This window comes from Larus michahellis, chromosome 4 (assembly GCF_964199755.1).
Source record: "Larus michahellis chromosome 4, bLarMic1.1, whole genome shotgun sequence".
In the NCBI taxonomy this organism is placed as follows: Eukaryota; Metazoa; Chordata; class Aves; order Charadriiformes; family Laridae; genus Larus; species Larus michahellis.
Window position 1 is genome coordinate 40,628,670 of NC_133899.1, and position 25,270 is coordinate 40,653,939.

Genomic DNA, 25,270 nt, shown 5'->3' on the forward strand with positions numbered 1-25,270 from the left:
CACATGTTGAGCAATTTTCATACCAGGCAGAAGGAGCAGCATTACAGATTCATGCCTCACACTATTTAGTATCCACTTCCAGGCTAACCATCTATGTGAAAAAACACTTTAATCCTTGTTTAGCAGTTGACCGATAACATAATCTATATGGGATGCAGATAGCAGATGAAACCGGTGATCAACGGCCGATCCTCAGACACCGAAATATGCAATTAAACAGGTGTTTAGGGAGTTGATCTTGGATTGTGTCCAAGCTCAGCAGGGTCAGTCCTCCTTGGGAAAAAAACACTGACCCCACACAGCAGCAGTTTGAATTTGGCATCAGTCTGCACTTTAGGAATGTGGCATTGTTATTTCTCCCCTTTTCTTATCAAATGTAATTATCTTGAGAAAAAAAAAAGTTTTGAGAAAACATGTGATTTCACTGAGTAAAAATCTACTACTGAGGAAATTATTTCTTTGTGTCCAAATAAGGAGTGGGGGAGAAGTTTGGGGAAAGTGCTCTGTTCCAGTAAGCTTGGAACTGATACCTATGTTACTGAGCTCGGATGTTTAGTCCTGGCCTGCAATTATTCCTATAAAAAAATAGACATCCAATCTTCGTATTATTTTAAAACGGAGCCCTGAGGGTTATAAATGACTGAACGAACTTCAGCGTTTGAGCAGACAGAGATTCTGGAACGAGCTCGCAGCCTTGAGCCTCTCTGCAAGAACTTTGTTGTCTCAAGAGCAGGGTGTTCTCCTGGGGTTGTGCTGGTACAACAGCAGGACTAAAATACAAACAGAAGAAAATAAAGAAGTAGGGCCCCAGAATCACCCACACCTCTTAGTAGAAGAAGACTTTCCATGGCAAACTTTTTTTTTGCTCTGCAAGACCTGTGCTCTCACAACTGTCAAATTAATCTTCAGCCTTACTGTGTTGGACCCTGTGGTGCTAATGGCTCTCAAATAATCATGATGGCAAAAACATACCCACTTTTGTCAATGGTTGGTCAAAAGAAGGAAACACAGCCATTGCTACTGCTGTGACCCACAGAAATTTGTGGCATGATTATCAGAATTCATTACTTAAGAAAGGAAGTCATGCATGCTAAATATGTTCCAAATAGAACAAAATGTAACAGTCCATCTGTGAAGCAGCGCACATTGCCAAAAGCATATCGTCTTGGAAATCTGCTGTCCACATTGGCTTTCCTCTTGAATATGGAGTCCAAGCAAAGTTTCTCTTCTAATCACCAAAGCCTCCAAGAATGTGGTTCTAGCTCAGAGATGGTAAGTCCATGTCCTTCCATGATAGCTCTCTGCTAGGGGCGTTATCACCTTGCCGGCCATCAGGGAAAGGAGCTCTCATGGAGGGAGTGGAACAGTCACAACACCCTGAGCACGGACCTCACTTCTGGAGCGATAAGCTTGGTCCTGGATCCCATCACTTTCAACACCAGTGGATGGACATAACAGGGCCGTCGTCTCCCTTGTTCTTGTAGTAGCAGGTGCAAACCACCTCCTTGGGATGGAGCTTCTTCAGTAAGCTTTCCACATGCATTTTCTCTGGTGTGTGGTACGTGACCACATGCTCATAAATTCCAAAATGAAACTCAGCAACATATTCATCTAACTTTTTCCTCTTATAAATGTAGCTTTTTGTCAAGAAAGTCATTTCTGGAAGGACTCTGATATTGTCTGTGAACAGATAAGTTGATCTTAAGGACTTTTGTTTCCTTCTGTATTCTTTAAGGCATAAAGTCCTATTTATGCACAAAATCCTGTTTTTCTGAGCAGAAGAAAGGCAAGCATTGTTTCTTCTTACATTTTTTGAATCTCAGCTTTCAGTGGGCAGGTGCTTCCAGTTGCTAAGCACCTCTGATCCTTCTCTTCTTGTCTGCTCACTTTCTCCCCCAGCTTTCCACCTCTTAAAGTCACTTATCTTGCCAAACAGTCTCCTACTTCCTGCATGTCCACTTCCCCTAACCTGCATTTCAGTCCTCTCTGGGCTCTTTGATTCAACAGATTGTCTATGGTAATAACTTGGATTCTTCCTCTTTATCTTGCTTTATGTTTCATAACAATTAGATCATTCTGCATGTCCTGAAAGGAAGGTGGTTGGCATGCCCAACATCTTTAGGCTGATGACTCAACGTGTTCTAGTATAAGAATGTTATCAGCATTTTCTAAGTTTTCCATAGGTTTTCCGCAGTTACTACAAACATTGGAGGTACAATATCTCTCACTAAAAATCAAATGTATTGATAAAAGTACAAACAAATAATGAAAAATTGCACATGCATACATTTAAACCCGTGCAAAAGAGAAATCACTTGGAAGAACTTTTCAAATTCCTATCCCCATTTTCAGTAGTTTCGCTGGCCAAGATAGATCTCCTGATGGCCTAGGAAATTAAAAAAGATGTAAAGTAAGCAGAAAATCTCAGGTGTGATGGTTATGGATATGATATATAGATAAAAATAACTAAATTTTGAGTGGTGTCCAGTCATTCAGTGAAGACTGTAAGACACCGCTTTGATCACATAATCTGTCTTTTTTGTGACACAGAGCATAGAACCTACCCAGCATTTGATATTTCAAGCACACAGTTTTTTACTACAGCATATTTCAAAGAAGAAATACTCTTCAGGTATAAGGCCCTAAAGTAAAGAAACATCTACCGTGTGCCTTATTATGTTTTTCAGATGGTTAATCAGTAGAACTACGAAAGTCTGTGCTTTATTTTTATTTTGAATTTGTTTTCTAAAGACTGAATTTCATCCCATTGTCTTTTGCTAGCCTTAGTGACCATCTCCAGCTAAAACCTTTCCATGAGAATGTTTATAGATCACAGGCAAATATACCTTGAACCTTTTCTTAAATAGATTATTGAACATTATCTTGCTCTGAGACAAATGTTCGTGGCTTGGAATTGCTCTTTGGAGATTTCCTGATCTCTTTGCAATATTGCTTTTTGAAGTGTTGACAGCAGAAATGTATTTCAGTAATTACTTTACTAATGCAACATACAGTGGTAAGAACAATTTCCTGTGTCTACTCAGTGTTCTCATGTTTATGCTTGTCCCTTCAGCAGCGCTGTGTCAGGAAAAGTTTGTGTTCAAGTGATTATCTTTAATAACCCCAAAGTTCTTTTCATGACCAATATTTTTTACTCTTGAAATATGACCTTGCGTTTATCTGCCTTGAAGTGCGCTTTCAAGTGTGCCCACTATACCTAGCAAATTACTTTTATGTAAGAGTTTTGTTCACTTTTTAGTTCTTAACTCCACCAGCTTGTGATACTCTGTATTTTATCCCAAATGTGGAAAACAGTGGGCCAAAACCAGATCCTCAGGATCCTGTAGATACTCACAGCTTGATTCCACATTAACAATTCGCTCTTGAGATTTCTGGTCTCCTAGTTTTAGCCTCTTTTATTTGAGCAGTATTGAATATTGCTGCAGCTTAGTTCAATGCATGAGAGTATTGTTTTTCTTTTTTATGCTGTGATTTCTTGTGATATTATTGATACAAATGAGAGTGGTCTCAGTCCTGCATTCTTTGTGGACATGAGTCAGTATTAAAGGTCACTACATCTTCTGATAAGAATCCTCCCTGGTGAGATGTGGTGTTGTGCTGCAGTTTGACATCCAGGTTTTCTTTCTGACTATATTAACATGCTGCCCTGTTTTTTTGTATGCATGGCTTTTCATTTATTTCATCTTTTTTTTTTTTTAAATTTATGGACAATGAATTAAAAATGTCATTCATTGTTATATGATGTGGCTAAATTCTAAATAATCCATGAAGATTGCTGCTTGCTTTTACAGATAATAAAATGCAAAGCCAGTAATTTGCATGCTAAACACAATTAGTTCATTTATTTATTTTGACATTGTAAATGATATCTATCCAGTCACCAGGCATCCTGCCATCCATTAAAAATACAATCTGTACCAATAAAAACAAAGCATCAGCACATCACATCCCACAAAAGGCAGCCAGGCAGCCAGAAATATAAAAATTACACTCTCTCCACCCTTCCAATCCCCAAATGAAACCCCATTGCCCCAGCCACCTCACCTCTGTCAAAATGTCAAGTAAACAGAACATCACACCCCAGGGCTGCTAGACCAAACCACCACAGCCATAAATTTTTAACATACTGAGCTAAGAGAGAGGGTTGTGGTTAATTCTGGAGTATTTGTGCTCCAGCTCTTGCAGCAAGGACTTCCTCACAAATGTATATGGAGATGCTGCCTACCTATTCTCTCCTTTGCTCAGTGAACCAAAGATCTTTAAAACTCATGGCTTCGAGCCATGAGGCTCTGTGTTTGTTCCAGGTGGTATACCTAGGTAGGAAATACCTCCTGGTATTTCTCAGGAGGCAGAGAGCAGTGGTCTGGATAGGCTGTGTGGTTGCTCTCAGTATTCAGTTGGGAAGTAACAATGTGAATCATTCCCACTTCAGGTCAAATTTTAATTTCAGTCTGGACTTCTGCCTGAACTTCTGCCTTTGAAACTAGCTGTGGGAGCAGTAATGTGAACACAACTGAAAGGATGGATGAGAGAGTAGAGATGACTGCTGATTTGATAACACACAGCAGCTTAACACAGATCCGAGACATCCAGGGCCAGCGTTGGCCAAGCACTCCTTGGCAAAAGAACTTTGGAACAGAGATCCATCCTGCCCTGCCTTGGTTGTCTAGTGTGGTTTAAAGTGCCCTCAAAATCAGGAACCCCTAAGGAGTCACCCAGAATCACTAGTCACTTGAGAAAATTTGGTCTTATTCAGAATGATTAGGTATGACAATCTTTACTATCCTCTTGTTTTCATAGGTAATTTCACAGCAACAATCCCAGTCCTGTCTGTAAGGGTACGAAGAGGTGTGGTAGCTAGAAAACTTCTTCAGTTTGCCACTGACTGTGTCAATAGTTCTCTCTCTCTTTCAGTAACTACTGGAAACTTTGAGGTTGATGCCCCATTAGGGTAGGACAATAACATTGTGAGAAGAGTAGAGTTTAGCTGAAAGAGCCTTTGATGCCCCTGAGGTCTCCTGGTAGAACATAATGCTTTTAGAATGATGGTTAATTTTTTACTTTAGATCTCATTAGCCAATGTAGAGGCTGCACAAAATTTCTTAAAGGTCTCATCTTTAAGTGTTCATATAATAAGGGCAGGTTTTATTGGGCTATGTGAAGGACTACAAGTCAGAAACGTCTGTGACCTGTTCTTGCTTCTGTCTTGTTGAGTGATCGCAGACTAGTGCTTCAATTTCTTAGTCTTGAATTTCCAGGTTAAAATCCAGGGGCACTGATATTTATCACCAAGTGGGACATTGCAGGGTTTCATAGTACAAGTTTGATTTGTATGAGGATTGGAAGGCTTCAAATAAAAATGGACTAATTGTGAACTGTCTCTGTATGTAAGAGAACAGGCCCTGCCCTCACCAGCTGGTGAGGGAGCCAACTAGGGAAGGTGACCTGCTGGTCTGGGGAACTACAGGCCTGTCAGTCTGACCTCGGTGATGGAGAAGGTTATGGAGCCTTGAGGAGGAGCCATCTTGAGGGCCATCATGTGACACATACAGGACAACCAGGTGATCAGTTAGCATGGGTTTATGAAAGGCAAGTCCTTCTTGACTAATCTGATCTCCTCCTATAACAAGGTGACTTGCTCAGTGGATGAGGGAAAGGCTGTGTATGTTGTCTGCCTAGACTTTAGTAAAGCTTTGGACACTGTTTCCCACAGCATTCTCCTGGAGAAACTGGCTGCTCATGGCTCAGATGGATGTGTGTTTCTCTAGGTGAAAAACCGTCTAGATGGCCAGGCACAAAGAGTTGTGGTGAATTGAGTTAAATCCAGTTGGTGGCCAGTCACAAATGATGTTCCTCAGGCTCAGTATTGGGGCCTGTTCTCTTTAATATCTTTATCAACGATCTGGCCGAGGGGATCGAGTGCATCCTCAGTAAGTTTGCAGACAACACCAAGTTGGGTGGTGAGGGTAGGATGGCTCTACAGAGGGATCTGGACAAGCTGGATTGATGGTCTGAGGCCAGTGGTACGAGGTTCAACAAGGCCAAGTGCCGGGTCCTGCACTTGGGTGACAACAACCTATGCTTCTGTGCTGGCACTTAAGTCTAGTGAATCCATTATAGGTAATCTCTCGAAGTTTTATGGCTAGTTTTCTCCCCAGTGGAAATAAGTTGTGGTTTGTTTTTTTTTTCCTTTCCCAGTCAAATGCCTAGTTTTGACTTTATCAACCACACCAGTTCTCGCTGTATGCTGCACTGTGTCCGTGGGCTGGGCAAGGCACCCTCTGTCTTCCCAGCTCGGATGTTCTTCAAGAGGATACCTAATGGTTAGCCCATTGTTGCACCGACATTTTTCTCAGTGCATGAATATCAGCTTTCACTTAGTGAGCCCATGCCATGTAACAAACCCCTGGCAGACAGGCTGGGATTATACGACCTGATTGAACTGAGAACGCTGCTCGCCAAAAATCATTGATTTGATTTCATTGGCCGGGCCTGTCGGAGTTTAATGGCACATCATGGTAAGGGACAATCTTAGAAAAAGCCAGAGACGTAATACAGAACATTGTGTGTGCACTCAGGCCCAAGCAAGAAGATTTTATGCTACCAGTAATGCTGCTTATACTTGTTGGTTGCATAAAACTTCATTAATTAACTCAGCGAGGTATGATTCAGTGTAAAACATGGGGAGTCAAGGTGTTTTGCATAGATAATTTCAGGTTGACGAGGTTTTCAGGGGCAGCAGAAACTCCACAGGTAGCCTCCGTTGTAAAAAATTTTGTGTTCAGAGGGAAATATGTCTCCAATACCACCACGAAAGGTGAAGACTGGGAGCAGGCAAAGAAATCTGCTTGGTAGATATCAAAGAAAAGAGGACTGATGTCTTACTTTTCCTCAGTGATTGTACTGCTGCCGCTCATGCAACTGCTACAAAGGTGTCTCAGGAACAAAACTGGTCCCGCAGCCACCGGTTGCTTTTGGTGAAGGCTGCATGTTGCACCCCTGCAAGAAAGATGCACCACAGCTTCTGTAGTCTTCAAACGTCATTGCTACCACACGTGATAAAGACCCTGTCCCTCATTTTGTCTCTACTGGTCTTAACCTATTAATATTACTGGAAGCAGGGAGTATGGAAAATGAAAATCTCCTTTTTAAGCTCAGGGTAGGCTGGAAACAGCAAGGTTGGCCAGATGCCAAGGTCCCGCTCCTAAAACAATAAGCAAACGTGACGAATAGAAAGCTTTTTCATTTAGAAAACATTAATGTCATCCTTAGTAAATTTATGGTTAGATAAAATCTGTCTTCAAATACTGCCCAATTACGTGTGTTACGCTGTATGAAGGGAGGATTCAGAATTTTTAGCCCAATCACAGAAGCAACAGATGACCTGAACAACACATCTATGTACCTTTATAGTCTAGACTTGTTATCTTACTCCTTTCCCGCTTCCCCCACCACTTTGCCAACCTTTTCTCTGGCCAATAAATATGTGGGAACTGATTTCCGCCAGAGTTAATTACCTCTACTTGTGCCACTCTTGTTATCTCAGCAGCTTTGACTCACCATAAATTGCCCTGATACAGATGTTGGCGAGATAAGAACTCTCGACTCTCTCCATATATATAACATGTATGTATTTATTTATACACCCGACCATGTTAGATATGCTGCTGTGGTAGACTTGGAGCGGTTATTTCATGACTGCTGGGATTTTCCAGCCGACTGGCTGCTCTAGGTGCCCCAGAGGCAGATGCTGAGACATAATTCCTGCCCTTGGCTGCCTGCTCAGTGTGTTTGCAAGATACTTTCAGTCATGACCCAACGAAGTCTGGGTTAATAAGAATCAGGGAGGGATCAAGGGAGTAGCATTGCTGGGATGACATAGTACTTCGGCAAAGGCCAGTGCACAGTATGCTGGAATAAAAAATAGTTTAGGTATTAATAAATAAAACATAGAAATCTGAGTTGGCTGAAAAAACGACACAATTTATCTTTTGATATTTCCATTTCTGACATCTAGAGGCAAACCCGACGCCAGAAACATCAGGGAAGAGATTGAGCAGGGAGGGATTCAAATTGAACTTATGACTCTGAAAGGCATTTTTAATCAGTTAGGTTCCAGTGTCCTGGCTTATATAAATGTAGGAATGCTATTCACCTCCTATGCAAAAAAAAAGAAAAAAAAAATCACAACAAAAGCACCCTAAGGGGTTGTAATAAAAAGCCAAATACATTAAAAACAATAAGGATGGTAAAAAAAAATAAAAAGAAAAGATTTTTATTGCCAGGAAATTGATTCCAGGGAAGTATACAATTTTTTTGTCAGGTAAAGGTTGATTTTGGTTGAACTTTCTGTCGGAAAAATTACAGTGAGATAATCTGTGTTGGTGGGGGTAGGAAGTAGGGTTTTTTATATGTCTGAGTTGTGTTTTACATCTCTTGAGCTCCTGTTCATCTCTCACTCCGCAGTGGGGTTACATAGCCCTTTCAGCAGCCTTTCCCCAGGGCTGAATGCTGCCCGGTAGCATGGAAATCCCAGTTCAGTGACAAAGCAAACATGGAAGTAATAAAAAACTCGAGGTCATGGAATCCTTTTCTTGAGGAGCTCTGAGAAACACTGGGTCATCTGCGAAAGGGAGAGATGTGATGAGCACCCTCAGTTCTCACTGCCCTCAGACATTTATTCTTAGGACTTTTGGTTATGGTTGTTCTCTCTACTCTGCCACAGTTCGGATCCTTGCACGGACCCGGTGCGCACACTGTGAGCGCAAGTCCCTGTACAGTGTGAACAATCTGTCTTTGCTGCCATTTCTAATATTTTCTTGTTGTATTTCTGTGTTGCAGATGTGGATGAATGTGCTTCAGATTCTCACCAGTGTAACCCCACCCAGATCTGCATAAATACTGAGGGGGGCTATACCTGTTCCTGCACTGAAGGCTACTGGCTGTTAGAAGGCCAGTGTTTAGGTAAAAACCTCGGGCGATGTGAAATTTGCGCATCTGTGCATGTGTACCTGTGAATTGCTGAAATAATGTCACTGAGCGTCTTTGTCAAGTGCAGAGTTAAACCTTCGGCTACGTGGAAACTAATGTCTTTCATCTCTGTAAGTGCCAACAGTGTGCTTGGCAGAGAAACTCCCTCGTGGAACAAAAAGGTAGATGTCAATGCCATATGACTAGCGTCCGTGTTACACGTGGGATTTTGATATTCCCAGTCTGGAGGATTCCCTTTCATCTAAGATCAGTCACAGGCATGTATACGAAAAGATCTGTTCCCAAACAGACCTGTCCTTTCCAATGGCAGTCTGGACCCGAAGGGATCAGTATTTGACACCGAGAAACAGGCCGGTAAATCTCTAGATTCAACCAGCCCTGCTGCTTGGGGGTGAGAAAAAAATTACCTCTGAACTGGGTGCCATTTCAGTGTCTTCCAAGAAGTTTATTTCTATTTTATTATTTTTCTTGCAGCAATGTCCTGTTCATCCTTTTAGCTTAGGCCTGTTGAAAAAAAGGTCTTTTTTTTCAACAAAAAGCAGGGGAAAACCTTCCAGCTCCCCTCTCCTCCAGCCCATTCCCCTCACTTGACATGCCTGTGGGATGAAGAAGTAGATGCTAATTTTAGGTACACAGATATGACCTAGGAGATAGGATACAACTTTAAAAAAAAAAAAAAAAAAGTTTGCTCATTATTATTTTTTTCCTCTCGGCGCAGGCTGTTTGCCTGCCAGCTCTGCGGAGCTGGACCGTCCTGTCACAACACCTCCGCTGGAAGGAGAACGGGCTTTCCCTGCCCATTCATCTTGGGAGCCTCTCCAGTTATTTTCCGACTTTCTCCTCCCAAGTACCAATTCCAGTGAAGGACTGACTCACGGCTGCTCTCCTCGCTCCTGCAAACAGCTGCCGTGTAACTCACCGGCCAGGGACAGAGCTGAGCATCCTCCAAGCGGGGTCTGCACAGCCATAGCTGCTTTGGGGAGTCACTGTCCTGTAGTTCCCTGGGATATGAAATCTCCAAGCCCCCCACTCCATAATCTCTGATAAATCCTTTTCTTGGGGAAAAAAAAAGCTTTTTCTGGGGGTTGTGCAGGCGTACATGATGGGGTGGGGATGAGGGAAGGCAGGGAGGGGATTCTACTCTACATCTCTACATCCATTTACTTCTCCCATTTACAGCCCAAATTAAAGGGTTGTGTGCAGCATTTGGAATTTGGACATGGATCTAAAGTGCTTTAGGGCTTGATGGATATACCAGAGAACTGAAGTGGCTGCATTGCTGAACTGATCTGAGTATCTGCTTATGCCATTTAAAATAGGCAATAACATCCCAGTGTTGCCCACTTTAATAATCATGGGGTGGATTATTACAAGGCAATGCAAAGAGCTAAAAGCAAATTGCGTTTAGAGTCACTATATTTTTCCCTAAGTGTCAAAAAAGTCTCAGTTTCCCATACTTTCCACTGGCCTTGGAGAAGTCATTTTTGCTGGCATAAAGCAGTAAAAGTCCATTTAATGTAATCAGAGGGCCGGGTTGGGTTTTGAGAGACAGGCTTTTTTGGTGCACTGTTAGTAAACCACGGTTATAAAAAGCTACACTTCCCTCTGTTGTAATTATCCCAGAAAAGTTCATATGGGAGGAGCCAGTAGAGCAGTATCTACATGACCCACCCACAAGAAGCAGCTCTGCGAAAGTCCTTATCCTCAAAATGCAGCACTCTTTGAGATAACAGTCCTGCAAAAGCCAAAGATGTATTTAAAGTAATGTATCGTGTCAGCAAAATGAGATATTAATTTACTTATAACCACTGTCATTTTGTGCAGGATTCGGGCCAAGCCTGCTGCTGGTGTACATACCATAGCTGGCCCTGGCCTTTGGGTTTTCTTGCTGTTAAGAATGCAGTGGGAAATAAAAGCCAGCAAGGGTAAAACTGAGTGTCAGTGTCCTTGCTGGTTTACACAGAGAGAGCATTTGCAAGACTTTTGACATTTTCAGAATGGTTTCCTGAGACTTTCTATGGCAAAACTGCCCCAATGAGGCCAACAATATAAACTTGAATTGCCGGATGTAGCTACTTATACAACAGATTGACAACGTTGTTTTTATGGTATTACCACATCATGTAAATGTCCGAGTTGTTCAAGAATTCAGTTTCCCAACACATTCTTAATATTTAATGCTAAAACAAGCAGCGGCCAAATATAGCTAACAAATAACGAACTGCTGGGGTTCATGCAGATATATATGTATATGTGTGAACCATTGGGAGAATACCGTCATTTTGATTTTCGTGTGTGTTGGAACCTACGGTGGGGGTCATTTCACCAAAACCTGCGCCTTCCTGCGTTGCTCCTTCTGGCAAACTGACTGCAGATAATACACTCGCTTTTCTACTGCACGAACTTAACTTCAAAGCTTTGAGAGCAGCCATTAAAAAATCTCCATAAATCAAAAGCCAGATAATACCAAAGGAAATGTAAAGCCTTGGAAAGGACAGCTACTCCAGGTGTTTCATTCCAGTTCTTACTCCAGCAGCAAAATTCTCATAGCGGTTACCAGCGTACCTACCTTACAGCATTTTCTTGTTCTTACAACAGTCAGCCGCATGTATATCTAATGCTGCATTTCAGCCCAAACTGCTATTTTGGCAGTAAATTTACTGTTTACATTTTAGACTCTATAACTTGTCAGTTAAAAATTCATATGAAATGTGAATGTGACTATTGGGAAAAAAAAATCTTTAAAGAATATCCTCTCTAAAAAAAAGACAAGTATTGAGTAACAAATACTTCTTGCTTTTCTAATGAATAGCTTTGCTATATATGGAGGTAAAAAAGGTTTCTATCTTGATTTTGACAAAACCTTGCTACAAATGCTGGCTGTGCTTGCGTTGACGGGCTGTGCGAGCTACCAGGTATGCTTCGAGGTAACCGCTTAAAGGGACTGACTCTGGGCTTCCCAATGACACCGCATTAAGTTGAAGGTCACAGCAATGACAGTCAGTCCATAGGACACACTGATAGATGCCAGCTGTGGATAAAAACACATTACTGCGTTCTTTTGAGTAGAGATGTATTTTAGCTACAACTCTGGGTCTGAACACCTGGAAGTGTGGCTGTTAGATCTGTACCCAGTATGCCACTATCGGTACCATTGACTCAACATCTTTGCTGCTTTGAGCCTGCATGGGAAAAGGCAGACCACTCTACTTTCTGTCTTTCCCATCTGTAGACATAGATGAATGTCGCTACGGCTACTGCCAGCAGCTGTGTGCCAACGTGCCCGGTTCCTACTCCTGTACCTGCAACCCAGGCTTTACCCTTAATGACGACGGAAGATCATGCCAAGGTACCGTGTGTGCTAAACCAGGACTGAAATTTTTGGTCCCAACCCCTAAAACTTGCTTTGTTTTTAGAATACAAGTAACTTTCCCAACATTGCTTTTGAAAATGTTCATAGGTTTGCCAGCCTGAGATGTTTCTGTAGCTTCACTGTACCTCAGAAGGGTACAGGTGCAAGATGACCAGTGTATCAGGACAAATATGCACAAGGGCCCAAGCCCCCTAAAATATACATTTACTCAATTCACTTAAATTACTGAGAGTTTAGGTGCTGAAATTATTTTTAAAATCTGAGGCTATGTGACTCACCTGAAACAGAAAAAATCAGCAAATTAGATCTGAGTCTCCCAAGCTCCAGACTCAGGTCCTGAGCATTAGACCACCTTCTGCTGTGCTGTGCCACCTGAATCAAAGTCAGCACAACCTCTTCGTAAAGCCTCTCCCTTACCTAAGCAGGGAGCATCTTCGCACATGCTGAGGGAAATGGTCTGTGCTAATGATGTGAGGACTTTCCAGAAGCTGCTGATGTCCTGAAAGGAAAAAAAAATTTGTTTTGTCACAGCCCCAGGTTTCCATAAGGACCATTCCTCATTGTATTATCTTCCTCAGGTACATCCTGCTGCACTTTGTCTCAGGTCTGTTATTATGACAAAGTCAGTTTAATGGTTTTAAAATTGCAGGATAAAGCCAGAAGCATTTGTAATAAATATTTCGTCCCCATCTTCCATGTTGTTTTTTTTTGATTGAAGACATTCCCAAAATGCTTCATCTCCACGCACGTTGTCTTTCCAACATGCTATTTCCAGGCGGCAGCCTGAATCCCAATAAACGATCCTGACTTGGTTATATTTTTTCGGAACAAATCATTCTGACTGTACAGCTAATCTCTTTGAAATGCTTTACAGTAATGAATTGAAAGTAGAGTTTGGGGCGAAGTCACTGATGCGTTGGGCGTTGGTTTCCCGCAGATGTGAACGAATGTACAAGCGAAAACCCTTGCACTCAGACCTGCGTCAATACCTACGGCTCTTTTCTCTGCCGCTGTGAACCTGGCTACGAACTGGAAGCTGACGGAGTTAACTGCAGTGGTAACTGTCTTTATTTATTTATTGGTTTGGTTTCTTTAATTCTGTTAAGTTTTCTTTTCCCAGAGTATTGTTTTGTACATGCTTTTTAAAGCATTTTTTTTTTGCCTTGGTTCCTGGTTAGCAGCAGGATAGCTGCAACTCGTATGATCTTCCTTACAGTTAAAGCACGCAGCAAATACCCAGAAAAGCACAATGGAGGAGGGCTGCAAATAGTTTTAAAGAAATAAGCTGAATATTAAAAAGCTCCAAGATATCAGCAAAACATAAGAAAACGCTTTCTAAATGCTGAACGGGAAGCTTTATTAGAGCAAATAAAGAAGGGACTGTCCTGGAACATTCTTCCATGATTAAAGAAATACGTTATATTAAGCACTTTTCCAGTTGTCTGCTGAATGCATGTATTCCACTTGCTCCTACAACTCCACACTTCTGCCTGAAACCTTCCCTAGTTTCCCCTGTATGGCTCTGGCTACACTTCAGAAATATATATGGTTTCTTAGTACAGCTATTGCTAATCTGTTCAGCACATAGCACAAGAAACTGTGCTTATGTCGCTGTATTTTTTCCTCTCTTGTTTTTGTTTTTATTTTATTGCTTTATTTTAATTGAAGGCAAAACTTATTTCTGCGCTTAATGTTCCCACAGCCTGATAAAATTAGAGAATCCAGCCAATATTTCTTGGAAGGAAAAACACACTGGAAAATACTTGTTTTTTAATTTACAGTAAACAGATGTAACATGCTGTTTCTGAGAGAGGAGACATGTGATATGCAGTATGTGTATAGATTAGTGTTTCCAAAGCTGTTCTTCCCTGCAAACCTCCTTATTATAAGGGAAAGAACAAAGACTTAAACCTCTAAAGGGTCTTATGCATTTAACATTTAGAGCTGCAACACCTAACTAAAGTTTTCTGCTTTCTAATGGCGTTTCTGCTTCTAAGTTAGACTCCTGCACCTTTCTATGTGCTCCTGAGCTAGTTGGGGGCCTGAGCCAGTTAAGTTCAATGCAATGCCAGTACAACATGGTGACAGGAGAGGCGGTGCTTGAGCCTCACTCATGTCTGAGAGTTAAGCCAGAAAAAGGGACTTTCCACCACCCAGATTTAGAGCAGAAAACCTTTTCTTGATAATTCTGTGCAAGAAAATGCTTGTCAAAGCACGTCAATCCCTGGAAACATTCTAGGTCAGGTTGGACGGGGCTCTGTGCAGCCTCGTCTAGTTGAAGATGTCCCTGCTTATTGCAGGGGGGCTGGACTAGATGGACTTTAAAGGTCCCTTCCAACCCAAACTATTCTGTGACACTACTATGAGACACCAGGATCCAGATGTTCTTCAACAACCGCTGGATTAGTCCGTGGCCTAGCAGCCAGCTTACCTTGAAGATGGGAGGCATCCCTGCCCAATTCAAGGAGAGAGGCAGAGATTTCCACGTGGCTTTCCCAACATTGGGATTATTTTCTCATCACAGAGATCTTGCATGTGCAGTAGATGTGCTTTGAAATGCCCACCACCTTGTCCTCTGTGAGTAGTCAGCAGAAGGCCAAAGTGTTTAGGAACAGCAAAGATGTGTCTGTCCTGGGTGGGCTCAGCAGCAGAAATGTAGGACCTTTGGGGCTTTAAGTCCCTCCAGCGCTTGACAGCAGCTGAGCACAGGTTATATGAGTCTGATGTGCTGGAGTGCTGGGCTAGGACACCTCAAGGGGGTGGGTGATGTCTCGGTCCCTTTATGGAGTCAGCCCTCGGTCCATGTTTTGTCAGGAAGGTGGTTTTTTCAGCAAACTCACCGGGGCAGGTCACACAAGAACAGGATGATGTAGATATAGAGTTCCTTTCATATCCCTTTTGATAATGCAGTTGCAGCCATAAAGCCCCCTTAACATATTTGGACTTCAAATACTTTCCAATCCATCTGCACAAAACACCAAAAGTGGATAAATGGACTGAGCCCAATTTAGAAGAAAGGGAAATTCAGTCTGAAGAGTAAAAGTGATTTGCCCGGGAGAGTCAACATGTCAGAGCTGGGAATAAGAACTTGGGAGTTCCTGGCTGGGACTCTGGCCTTTGTTTCGTTCTTCCCCTGAACAGGGAAGTAAGGAAATGATTAACTGCAGCCTCCCTCAGTCTAGCGCCTTTGCATGTGTTTTCCCCTCAGTCGGCCATGCATCCATGGGCAGCTCTGAAATTCGTCTTTCTCACTTGAGCACAGTTCTGCAGAACACAATGACTGGTCAATTCATGAGTGCAAGGGGAAAAAAGCACAATTTCTGCTTTCAATCAGAGATTTGACAGACTGCTTAGCTTCCTGGGTATCATCTGGGAGATGGCTGGGCCTTCCAGTAGGTCTGACCCAAGCTGGGATGAGCTCTGTAGTCTTGCTGGAATGCCTTGGAAGTAACTGGCTAGAGGCTAGGAAACATAAAACAGCCGGGGCTGGCTGCAGGAGTTCTGCTGGGACCCATGTGGCCCTGGGAAAGGGAAGTTTGCTCTCCAGAAAAAAGGAAAAAAAAGAAAAGAAAACCTCCGCCAAGTCTCTCCTTTCAAATTACACTTGCAGCTTTGTTGTTAGAGTAGCTCTATCTCTGACGTAAAACAGAACTGAAAACATGGCCAACTGGTGACAGGTATTTGAAAAAAAAAAAAATAAATAAAAGTCACGCATTGTGTTCAGCAGCAGCTTTGGTTTCCCTAGGAGAAAAATGTTTAACCAAGAACTTGTTGTATAGCATTTTGCCAGGTTGCTGCAGAGCTCTAGGGAGCTGGAGGGTGCCAACCTCCAGCTGGGGTGATGGGCGCGTAGTCTGGATGGCCACCTGCCTGTGGGACTGCTCTTTTGACTGCAAAGCCAAAGACACTAAACTTTGTTTTACCACTGCAGACATGGACGAATGCAGCTTCTCAGAGTTCCTCTGCCAGCACGAATGTGTGAATGGGCCTGGTTCTTACTACTGTATCTGTCCTTCGGGCTATAACTTGCTTGACGATAGCAGAAGCTGCCAAGGTAAGAACATTCCTGTGCTGATTAAAACCCAAGGGGCCCAGAAAATAGGTCCTGTGTCTGGAAAGAGGTTTTTCAAGAATTGAGATGCTTGGTCTTGGCATTGCACGGTGAAATACTCGTAGGGGCCAATTATGCAATTCTGGTAAGAATGTCATCACGTGAATAGTCCCTCTGAGGTCAATTGGTGGAAGTAAGACTTTACCGACTAGGAAACAGCTACACAGGAAAGGCCTCAGATGCTCTCCTCTCTGCTGCACGTCTCTCTCTAGTTTTCCCATTCTCTAAGGTCAGAGAGCTTGAGCAGCCAATTTCTTTTCTATTTTTGCAGCACGTAGCATATGGGAGCACTCCAATAAGCAGAAATGAATGGAGTAAAAGCTGATCTTAAAAGAGGGGTTACCAAAAGGCCACTTCTCATGGTGCAGGAGTGTTAGGAATTTTGGGGCAATTCCTTCAGATGGAAACGGGTTTGTAAGAGTGCACATATTTCCCTGCTTTAGCCATTCTCTTATTTCTTGTGTTTTAGATATCAATGAATGTGAAATCAGAAACTTCACCTGCACTCCGCAGCAAACGTGTTTCAATATCCCAGGAGAATATAAATGTTTAGACCCAGTAAGATGCGAGGAACCTTATATCCAGATTAATGAGAAGTGAGTAACATACCCACAGCCACAAAAGCAAATTCTATCTGCGTGAGGTGTATCTAGAGTGAACCAAACAAGCTGTGTTTTTACAGCATGGCCATGAAGTGTGTCTAGAGAGCTATACGTACATGCTATTGCTGCATTTACCATTGGTAAGCTTTATAAAAATAACAAATTGCAATTCCTTACCAGGTCACCAGGTGGGATGTGATATGATATGATATGATGTGATATGGTATGGTATGGTATGATATGATATGATATGATATGATATGATATGATATGATATGATATGATATGATATGATATGATACGATACGATATGATACGATACGATACTCAGATATGTGGGAAGTTAGACTGGAAAACCACTTAGCAGTGAGTAGAGAATACAGCAAGGTTTGTAATGCAATAAGTGACGTTTACTTACATTACTAACTGACTTCATAAACGCTCAAATGCAGCCTGTTAGTATGAGTATTTCCTGTAAATACTAACTACAAGTACTTTAAAATATTAGATGATGGTTATAGCAGGATAGAAGTAGTTTCCTACTGCTTAAAGGTTAAAAAATGCTGAAAAGTCCACAGACTGATTTGCCTTGTCCAGAAATTGTGTGTATCTGGATAGGGCTGTTAGCACTGTTACTGTCTAAATTTGCAATTATTTGAGCAAGGAAAAAAAATAATCCCACATTTCTAAAAATTGCCTGTTTCTTTTACATTTTTGTAGGTACTTGCCTGGGGCTCAAAATATTTCAGCTCCAGACAGACCTATATATATTGCAGCCCATGGGATTTCATCCATAGTGTTTGCACTAAACCCAATTACTTGAGATTGCTTGGTAGCTTAATGTATTTTATAGAAAGGCAAGAGAAGAAGAATCCTCCTCTTTCTGTTATAATTTATTCATGTCTTTACATTGCTTTCTGAACTAGGGCAGCTGAGGAGTGGACACGTTCTGTTCTTCCAGTTCTGGGTTTACCTACCTTAAGAGGTGGTGGAGTTTTAAACTGGAAGTGGAAATATCTAAAGCCTCTGTATCTAAATCCCCCAAAGCCCAACTGCCGAGTCCTCGCAGATCAGCTTGCACAAGAACTCTTGATCTCTGAGCTTTGTGTTTGGTGGCTTTGGCTCGTGCCTAGATGTGACTGCATTTAATTTGTGGCATATGTCTAGAAGTGGTCAGTATAAAAGCCAAGTGAATTCCTTGCATCTGTGTTCTCTGTGGAAGGAATTGTGTGTTTATAATGCCAGGAACCTTTCTATGGGGGACATGCCAGAAGAACTGTCTGAAATTGGTGTCAATAGTGGAGGTTATAGAAAAAATAGGCAAAAAGACCCAACTCTTTTCCATTAAATTCCTCAGCTTGGCTTTTATAAAGGGACATCCTGCCTCAGAATTTCATTGGAGTTCTCTGAAGAAATGAGCAGCATGGGGCTAGGGCAGATGGGCTGATGCAGTCTGTTTGGGTTTCCGAAGGCTTCTAAAAAGAACTTCACATAACGTTATTATGGAAATTAAGCAACCGTAAGCAAGAGAGAAGTCCATGGCACAGTAGAATAAGAGGCTGAAAGATGAAAAATGAATAGACTATACTATTAAATTGTCAGCTTTCACAGTGAAGTTCTGCAGAGGTCTGAGCTGGACCTGCTTTGTCCAACACATTTGTAAGCCACCTGGGAAAAAGGATAAATCATGAGATGGGCAAAGTCTGCAACAGTATCTGAGGACAGCAGAGAAAAGGGTAGGCAGAAAAGAATTGCAGAAGGAGCCTCAATGACTGAAATACAAATGGCTGATGGAATTCAGTTCAGTGTAGATGAAGGTAAAGTAAAAAGACAATCCCAAATTCACAAATTAAATAAAGAGCACTGACCTGATTATAATCCGTCCAAACTGAGATTTGAGGGTTGTTATAGATAGTTCCATGAGGTCAGAAAAGCTAAGTGAATTTGAGGTGTTAATAGGTAGAGAATATCCTTAGAGCACATGCCACTGTGTACCCGTATCTTCAAGACTGTGCAGTTCCTTCCCCTCCTCTCAAAAGAAATATAACTGGACGAAGGTTCATAAAGAGCAATGAGGATGATCGGAAGTATGGAATAGCTTCCTTGTGAGAAACAACTAAGTTAGGACCATTCAGCCATGAAAACAGCCAAATATGAGTTGTGAGAGGAGGCTGAGCAGGGATTGACTGGACGCTCTCCTGTCGATAGAAGAGCTGGGGGCATCAGACGAAGTCAGCAAGGGGCGGTGCAGGGAGAGGTGGAGGGGGCCACAGGGGGCTCTGTGTGTGTGTAAGGGGAAGCTGGACGAGCTGATGGATAAGAAATGCACTAAGGGCTGATGACTCCACAGAAGACACCTTTGTTTCAAGAATTTCCTGAGTCACAAACAATTGGAGGCTCTTGGTGGAAGCGTCCTACGCTTGGCTGGCTATCCTGCTCTTCCTTAGGGCTCTGCATTTGATGCCAGTGCTTCGGTTTGATCCAGGATGTCTTGTCATATGGTCTCATGTAGTATAGAAAAGATCGTTAAACAAGGAATACAACATTTCTGTAGCACCATCAGTGAAATGATCCAATAATTAACAATTCTGGGGACAATTCAGTGTAAATTACTGTCAGAACAAACATGTACCGTGTATCCTACACCTGCAGAGTTGCTTTAAAGTACAGATTATTGAGTGATGAAAGGAGACAAAGGATGCCAAGATATTTTGGCCTAGAAGGCAAGATAAAGAAGGCAGGGGTATAGGTAGGACAGAACAGCAGGACAGAGAATACTAAAAGTGAGTAAATTCATTACAAGTTTCATTGATTCTTTTAGCTGGCCGACAACATTATTTTTATATTTATTAATGCAGCTTGCATATAAAGAATCCAATATTACAGCAATTTGTAATCCCTGATGACAACCTTATTTCTGACAGCCGCTGCATGTGTCCAGCTGAAAACGCCGGTTGCAGAGATCAGCCCTTCACCATCTTGTACAGAGTGATGGATATGGTGTCCGGGCGGTCGGTGCCTTCTGACATTTTTCAGATGCAAGCAACAACTCGCTACCCTGGAGCCTATTACATCTTCCAAATCAAATCAGGGAACGAGGGCAGGGAATTCTACATGCGGGTAAGTCTGGCGCTCACTGAGAGAAAACACGGAGTATCTTCTTGTTGGCTGAATATCCTTCCCATAGCAGAACTCAGTTTTTATGGAATATCATTTAAACCTTCAGTATGAGGCATTTTCACATGGAGACACGCGGAGTGCTGTACTGATCTGCAGGGGCTGCTGGCGCCTCCAGGAAGGTAACCTGCCTAAAGCAAACACGCTTGTTTTACGAGACAGTAGGTTCAGGAAAGTCCAGGGCTGTACCCATGTCTAAGAATAGCTCATGTCTCCTATGCTCAAGAGAAACTATTGTGCAAAACCTCTTTTCATTTGATGACCAATCAAAGAGTCAATGAAAGAATCAACATTTCTCATTTGTTTTTTTAAACTCTTCATTGGAAAATGAAAAACCTGAAAACCAAAAATGTAAGGAAAAAACCCCAAACTTTATCCCAAGAATTGACTTTCTGTGTTCTTTACTTTTATTTGTTATGTATTTTTTTCACTGAGAACACACATTTTATGTAGACACTGTTAGAGAAAACACAACTATTTTTTTTTTTTAATTTGAATTTTCCTCAGAAGACGTCTCTGTTCCACAGTCACCTTCACTGCACCTTCTGACACGCAGGGGCAATGGGACGTGCCTGCACAAAACGGAGCACAGTCCCCAGGGATGCTGGCGGTCAGAAGGTTGATTTTTAACCCTAGGCAAAACCTGGCTTTGATATTCACAGTAAGTGATGTTCAGCGGTCCAGGAGTGATCGCTTACATCTCAGAAGAGCTTTCCTGTTGCAAAGTCATTGCTGATCCCACTGACCTTTTCCCCTCATCTGGGTCGATCTGCCGGATGCTAGGGCTCCAAGCAACCAGGATTGTTGCTCAAGTCTGCTAGTTTTCTTTCATTTATTTATCACGCCCCCATTCATTTTCTGATTTTTAAATGCTCATAATCCACTGTTCTGGCCAGGTATTTCAAAGGTCTGCTTCCACTTACTAAAAGACAGATTTTTTTCTGAAGTGCCTTCACATATTTAAAGCTCTCTTCAGAGGGTAAGGTTTTGCAATATTAACATAAGCAATTATACAACAAACCCTGATCCTGTTCACATAGGAACATCTGTTCTCCAAGCTCTGTTAACGTAACCCCCTTCTTGGTGTTCGCTGCTTCAAAGTAAGTGTGTTCTTTACATCAAACAAAATATTATCTCACGCACACAAAAAAAGGTGCCACTGCTTGTGCGTACCCTAAATCTATGTTTTCATCTTTTTCCATTTGGACAATAGCAAATTTCTATGTACATTAGCTGCTTTTATGTGCAGGCTCCCAAAGGCTTTACAAACTGTAGAAGGTGATAGTTCATACAAAACACTGAAACAGAGCCAAATGCTGAAATGAAGCTCGCTCTCCCGTGAATTGCAGTAGCTTCTAACAATGCAGCAGAAAACTGTTACTTTGGCTGCTCAAAGACCATGGCCAGTGGTCTCACCTGAAATGACGGTTTTTCAAGAGCTGCTTTTTAAAATCCCACCTGCTTCCTCTTGTCTTGTGCACAGCAAACGGGACCCATCAGTGCTACGCTGGTGATGACCCGCCCCGTGAAGGGGCCCCGTACTGTTCAGCTGGACTTGGAAATGATCACCGTCAACACCGTCATCAACTTCAGAGGAAGCTCTGTCATCCGGCTGAGGATATACGTATCACAGTACTCCTTCTAAACCTTGAGTTTGTGCCCTGGAAACATTAAAACAAAAGAGACGGTTCCTTCTCTGCAGAACTCTCTCCTCAGAAGCCAGTACGTATAGCAGCTCTAAACCAAACCAGTATTTCCACAGACCCGGTGACCTACACCTGCCTGAGGAGGGAGGTCTCTCCATGCACAGTCCCTGCCAGGATGCAGACATCTGAAGATGTACCGTCAGCAGATCCCCTACGATTCTCTCTGTGGTTATGTATTTTAAGGACTCTTCTTTCCATTGTAAACACTTCTAGGGTATGAGTCTATGTTTGAAAGACTGTGAACCTTTGTAGCTCCAAGGCTGCTTAGCAAAAAGCACCAAAGAAACTGAGGAAAAAGCTGGCTTTTGCAATCTTGCCTTTTTTTTATTTTTTTCATTGTAAATGGAAAGCAGACAAACAAGCAGAAACACAAACAAAAAGCCACCTATTGAAACAAGGGATCTCAGAAGTGCTAACTTACATTCCCAATTATCTCTGGAATTATCAGTCAGGCACTTTGTCTCAATTCACCCTGCATTTGTCTTAGTTTCACCTGTTTTTTTCTTTGATTCTATTTTATAGTTAAAAATCATTGTAAATTCATTCCAAAATACATGTTGTACTATGTAATCTTCTACTTTCTAACAAAGCGTCACATGTTTGGGTTCCTTCCTGTATTAAATCTTTCTATATAACAGAGTTCACAGAAATCTATCACTGGTTGGTATGTTTTACAATGTTTAGGGTGTTATCCTTATTTACACCCCGACTCTTTGACACAGCCCTCCACTGCCAGAATAGTGTCCGGGGACTTTAGAGCAGATGAGAATCAGAACTTTATCTTTCCCCGAGTGTGCTAGTTGCAAACAGTTTGTAATGGTTATAAGGTAGTGATACTAATTGTAGTTAAGGCTGCAATTAATCTCCTGGTCAAGGACCGCTCAGCTCAGACCCGTCCAAATTCCTTCAGAAAAAAAAATGAATTGTTCTGTTCATGCACAGTCTCTCTCCTACATTCCAAACACCAGGGAAAATAAGCTGAAAAGAACTTGGACTTATTGTTCGTGCCTCTGCCACAAAGCAGACCCCCACTATACCAGTACCCAGACCTCAAATGACGGGATCCCACAGTTTCCATAGGCAATGTCTTCTCAGGTATAACTGCTGTAACCAAGAGAAAGTTTCTCCTAAAGTCTAATCTGAATCTCCGCTGTTGTAATTTCAATCCTTTGCTTTTTAGCCTACTTCCAGTAGAAATAGAGAACAGTTTATCTTCCCCTTTGCAGCAGTCTTTAACATGTCTGAAGACTGTTGTCATGTCTCCCCTCAGACTGTTTCTCTCTAGTCTAAACAAACCCAATTCTTTTGGTCTTTCCTCATACATCACATTTTCTGGACCTTTGATCATTCTTGTTGCTCTCGCCTGGATTCTCTCCAGTTGGTTCACATCTTTCTTCAAGTGCAGTGCCCAAAACTGTGAAAAGTATTCCAGCTGAGGCCTCACAGTGCTAAGCTAAATCGATATGTATGTTTAGAAGTTTGAAAAAAAAAAAATAAATAATTGTACAGTTTGGAGGTATAATGCTCACCTTGTTGAAACCACTGGCAGTTTGGTCTTTTGTTTTAGTAGGCATGAGGGTTCATACGCCTCGTTCTTAAATTTCTCTGAAGCAAGCTCTTTTGCTTCTTCCCCCTGCTTTTTCCTTATTGGCTCATTTGCTCTTCAGCATCGCCAGGGCAGGACAGATAACCTTTGCTTTGTCTTTTTGAGGGCTGGAAGTGCTTAATGCTACTTGGGAAAAGGAGTTTATGAAGATTATAATGCAAGCAGGCTGGAGCATAACAGAAGCATTATGTGGGGTATTCATTAAAGTAGAGTATTAAATGGGAGAATACAGACTCAGAAAGTTATCACAACACAGGCTGCGTGACACAATCTGAAAATTGACCCTCTTGTTCCTAATAAGCTTTGTGAGTTAGCCTGGAGTTGTTTTTCCCTTGCTTTAGTAGAGACTCTGCTCTTTTTACTTGTACTCAGCTTGAAGGAAGCCCTGATGCAATGGCTCACAGCAAGGAAATGCTGAGCTGAGTGTGCTTAACAGCTTCCATTTCTATACAGTTTAAAGTTTTCTCTGTGCTGCTACAGTGTCCTGGGATCCTGTGGCTCAGAGCTCTGTGCACAGGCTGTCCTTTATTGTAGAAACAAAAAGGCTGGAGCCTGACTGCAGGGTTTAGTGGGCCAAGTTGAGGGCAGGACGCCAATGACTTTTGTGAGTAGCCGACTTGGAGGAGATAAATGTAGAGGAAACGTGCAGAGAAATATCAGAAACAAGAATGTGTTTCCTGAATGTATCATGGCTCATCGTACACCACAGTCTTGGAGGGGAAGAATAGAGATGACCAGGAAGGAGGAATGCTAGTTTATAACCGTGGGGCTAGAAGTGCTCATGTGTCCCAGGCGATGGAAGTGAGACGTGGGAAACAAGTCGGCTCTGGTGGCCCAGACAGCAGACAAGGGGCAGGCAGAGCCTTGCATTAAAGATGTTAAACTCTCAACATACTGAAAGTTTTCCCAGTGCTTAAAAGCCCCCTTTGCCCCCTTGTGTGCCCCTATGTTATGGCTTCTTCATGTCCAGTTGAGGAGTCCTCTCTCTTCCTGCCATCACATCACCTTCTGGAGAGGAAGCGCGCCCTTGTTAGACGTCAGACAGTTTCTCACTTCTGGGCTGTTCTCCCATGGCCCCCACATACCAACCTGATTTAACCCTAATTTAGAAACATCAAAACCCAGAGGAATTCCATAACAAAACACTTTGTTAAAAGAGTAGAGCTTGAACGCTTGGTTTTAGCAGGGTCCAGCAAGTACTCATAAAACAATATTACACTTTCTATATAAACATTCTGCGCCTTAAAAAAAAAAAGTGAAAAGTCTGGAAACAAAGGAATTCAGCCACTTCTCAACCACCATAACATCTTTCATCACTCACTATCACTCCAGCCAACTTTAACTTTGCCAAAATATATGCCAATCTCAAAATAATAAATTACTAGCAGTTTATAACATATAAACTCTCCATTTCCTAGTCAGGGGTCTGTTTCCAACAGACCATTGCAGGCTCGTATATTACAGCAATTCCCACCAAATGAAAAAAAAAAAAAAGGACTATGCATGTCAGGTTTTTACAGCATGAAAGTTAAAAATGCAAACTTGCAACTGCTGTATACATTCACATTCTCCTTTGAGGCCGGGCCTCCCTAAAAGCAGACAGAATTCCAGGTCTGCTCAGAAAATGATTCTTTATTCCAACCTATTGCAGAGGATTTTCTAACACAGAGAGTTTTACCATAT

At 42.1% G+C, this 25,270-nt stretch overlaps 1 protein-coding gene across 1 annotated transcript in view; it reads left to right on the forward strand.

Moving 5' to 3' along the window:
• FBLN5 (fibulin 5) overlaps positions 1-25,061 on the forward strand; it is a 49,087-nt gene extending 24,026 nt beyond the window's left edge. Inside the window, exons 5-11 of the mRNA XM_074584199.1 lie at positions 8,863-8,985; positions 12,245-12,361; positions 13,323-13,442; positions 16,317-16,439; positions 16,966-17,092; positions 20,023-20,218; positions 21,759-25,061. Coding sequence (XP_074440300.1) covers positions 8,863-8,985; positions 12,245-12,361; positions 13,323-13,442; positions 16,317-16,439; positions 16,966-17,092; positions 20,023-20,218; positions 21,759-21,920 — 968 coding nt within the window. The 3' untranslated portion in view covers positions 21,921-25,061. The remainder of the gene's footprint in view (positions 1-8,862; positions 8,986-12,244; positions 12,362-13,322; positions 13,443-16,316; positions 16,440-16,965; positions 17,093-20,022; positions 20,219-21,758) is intronic.
• Positions 25,062-25,270: the final 209 nt, after the last annotated feature.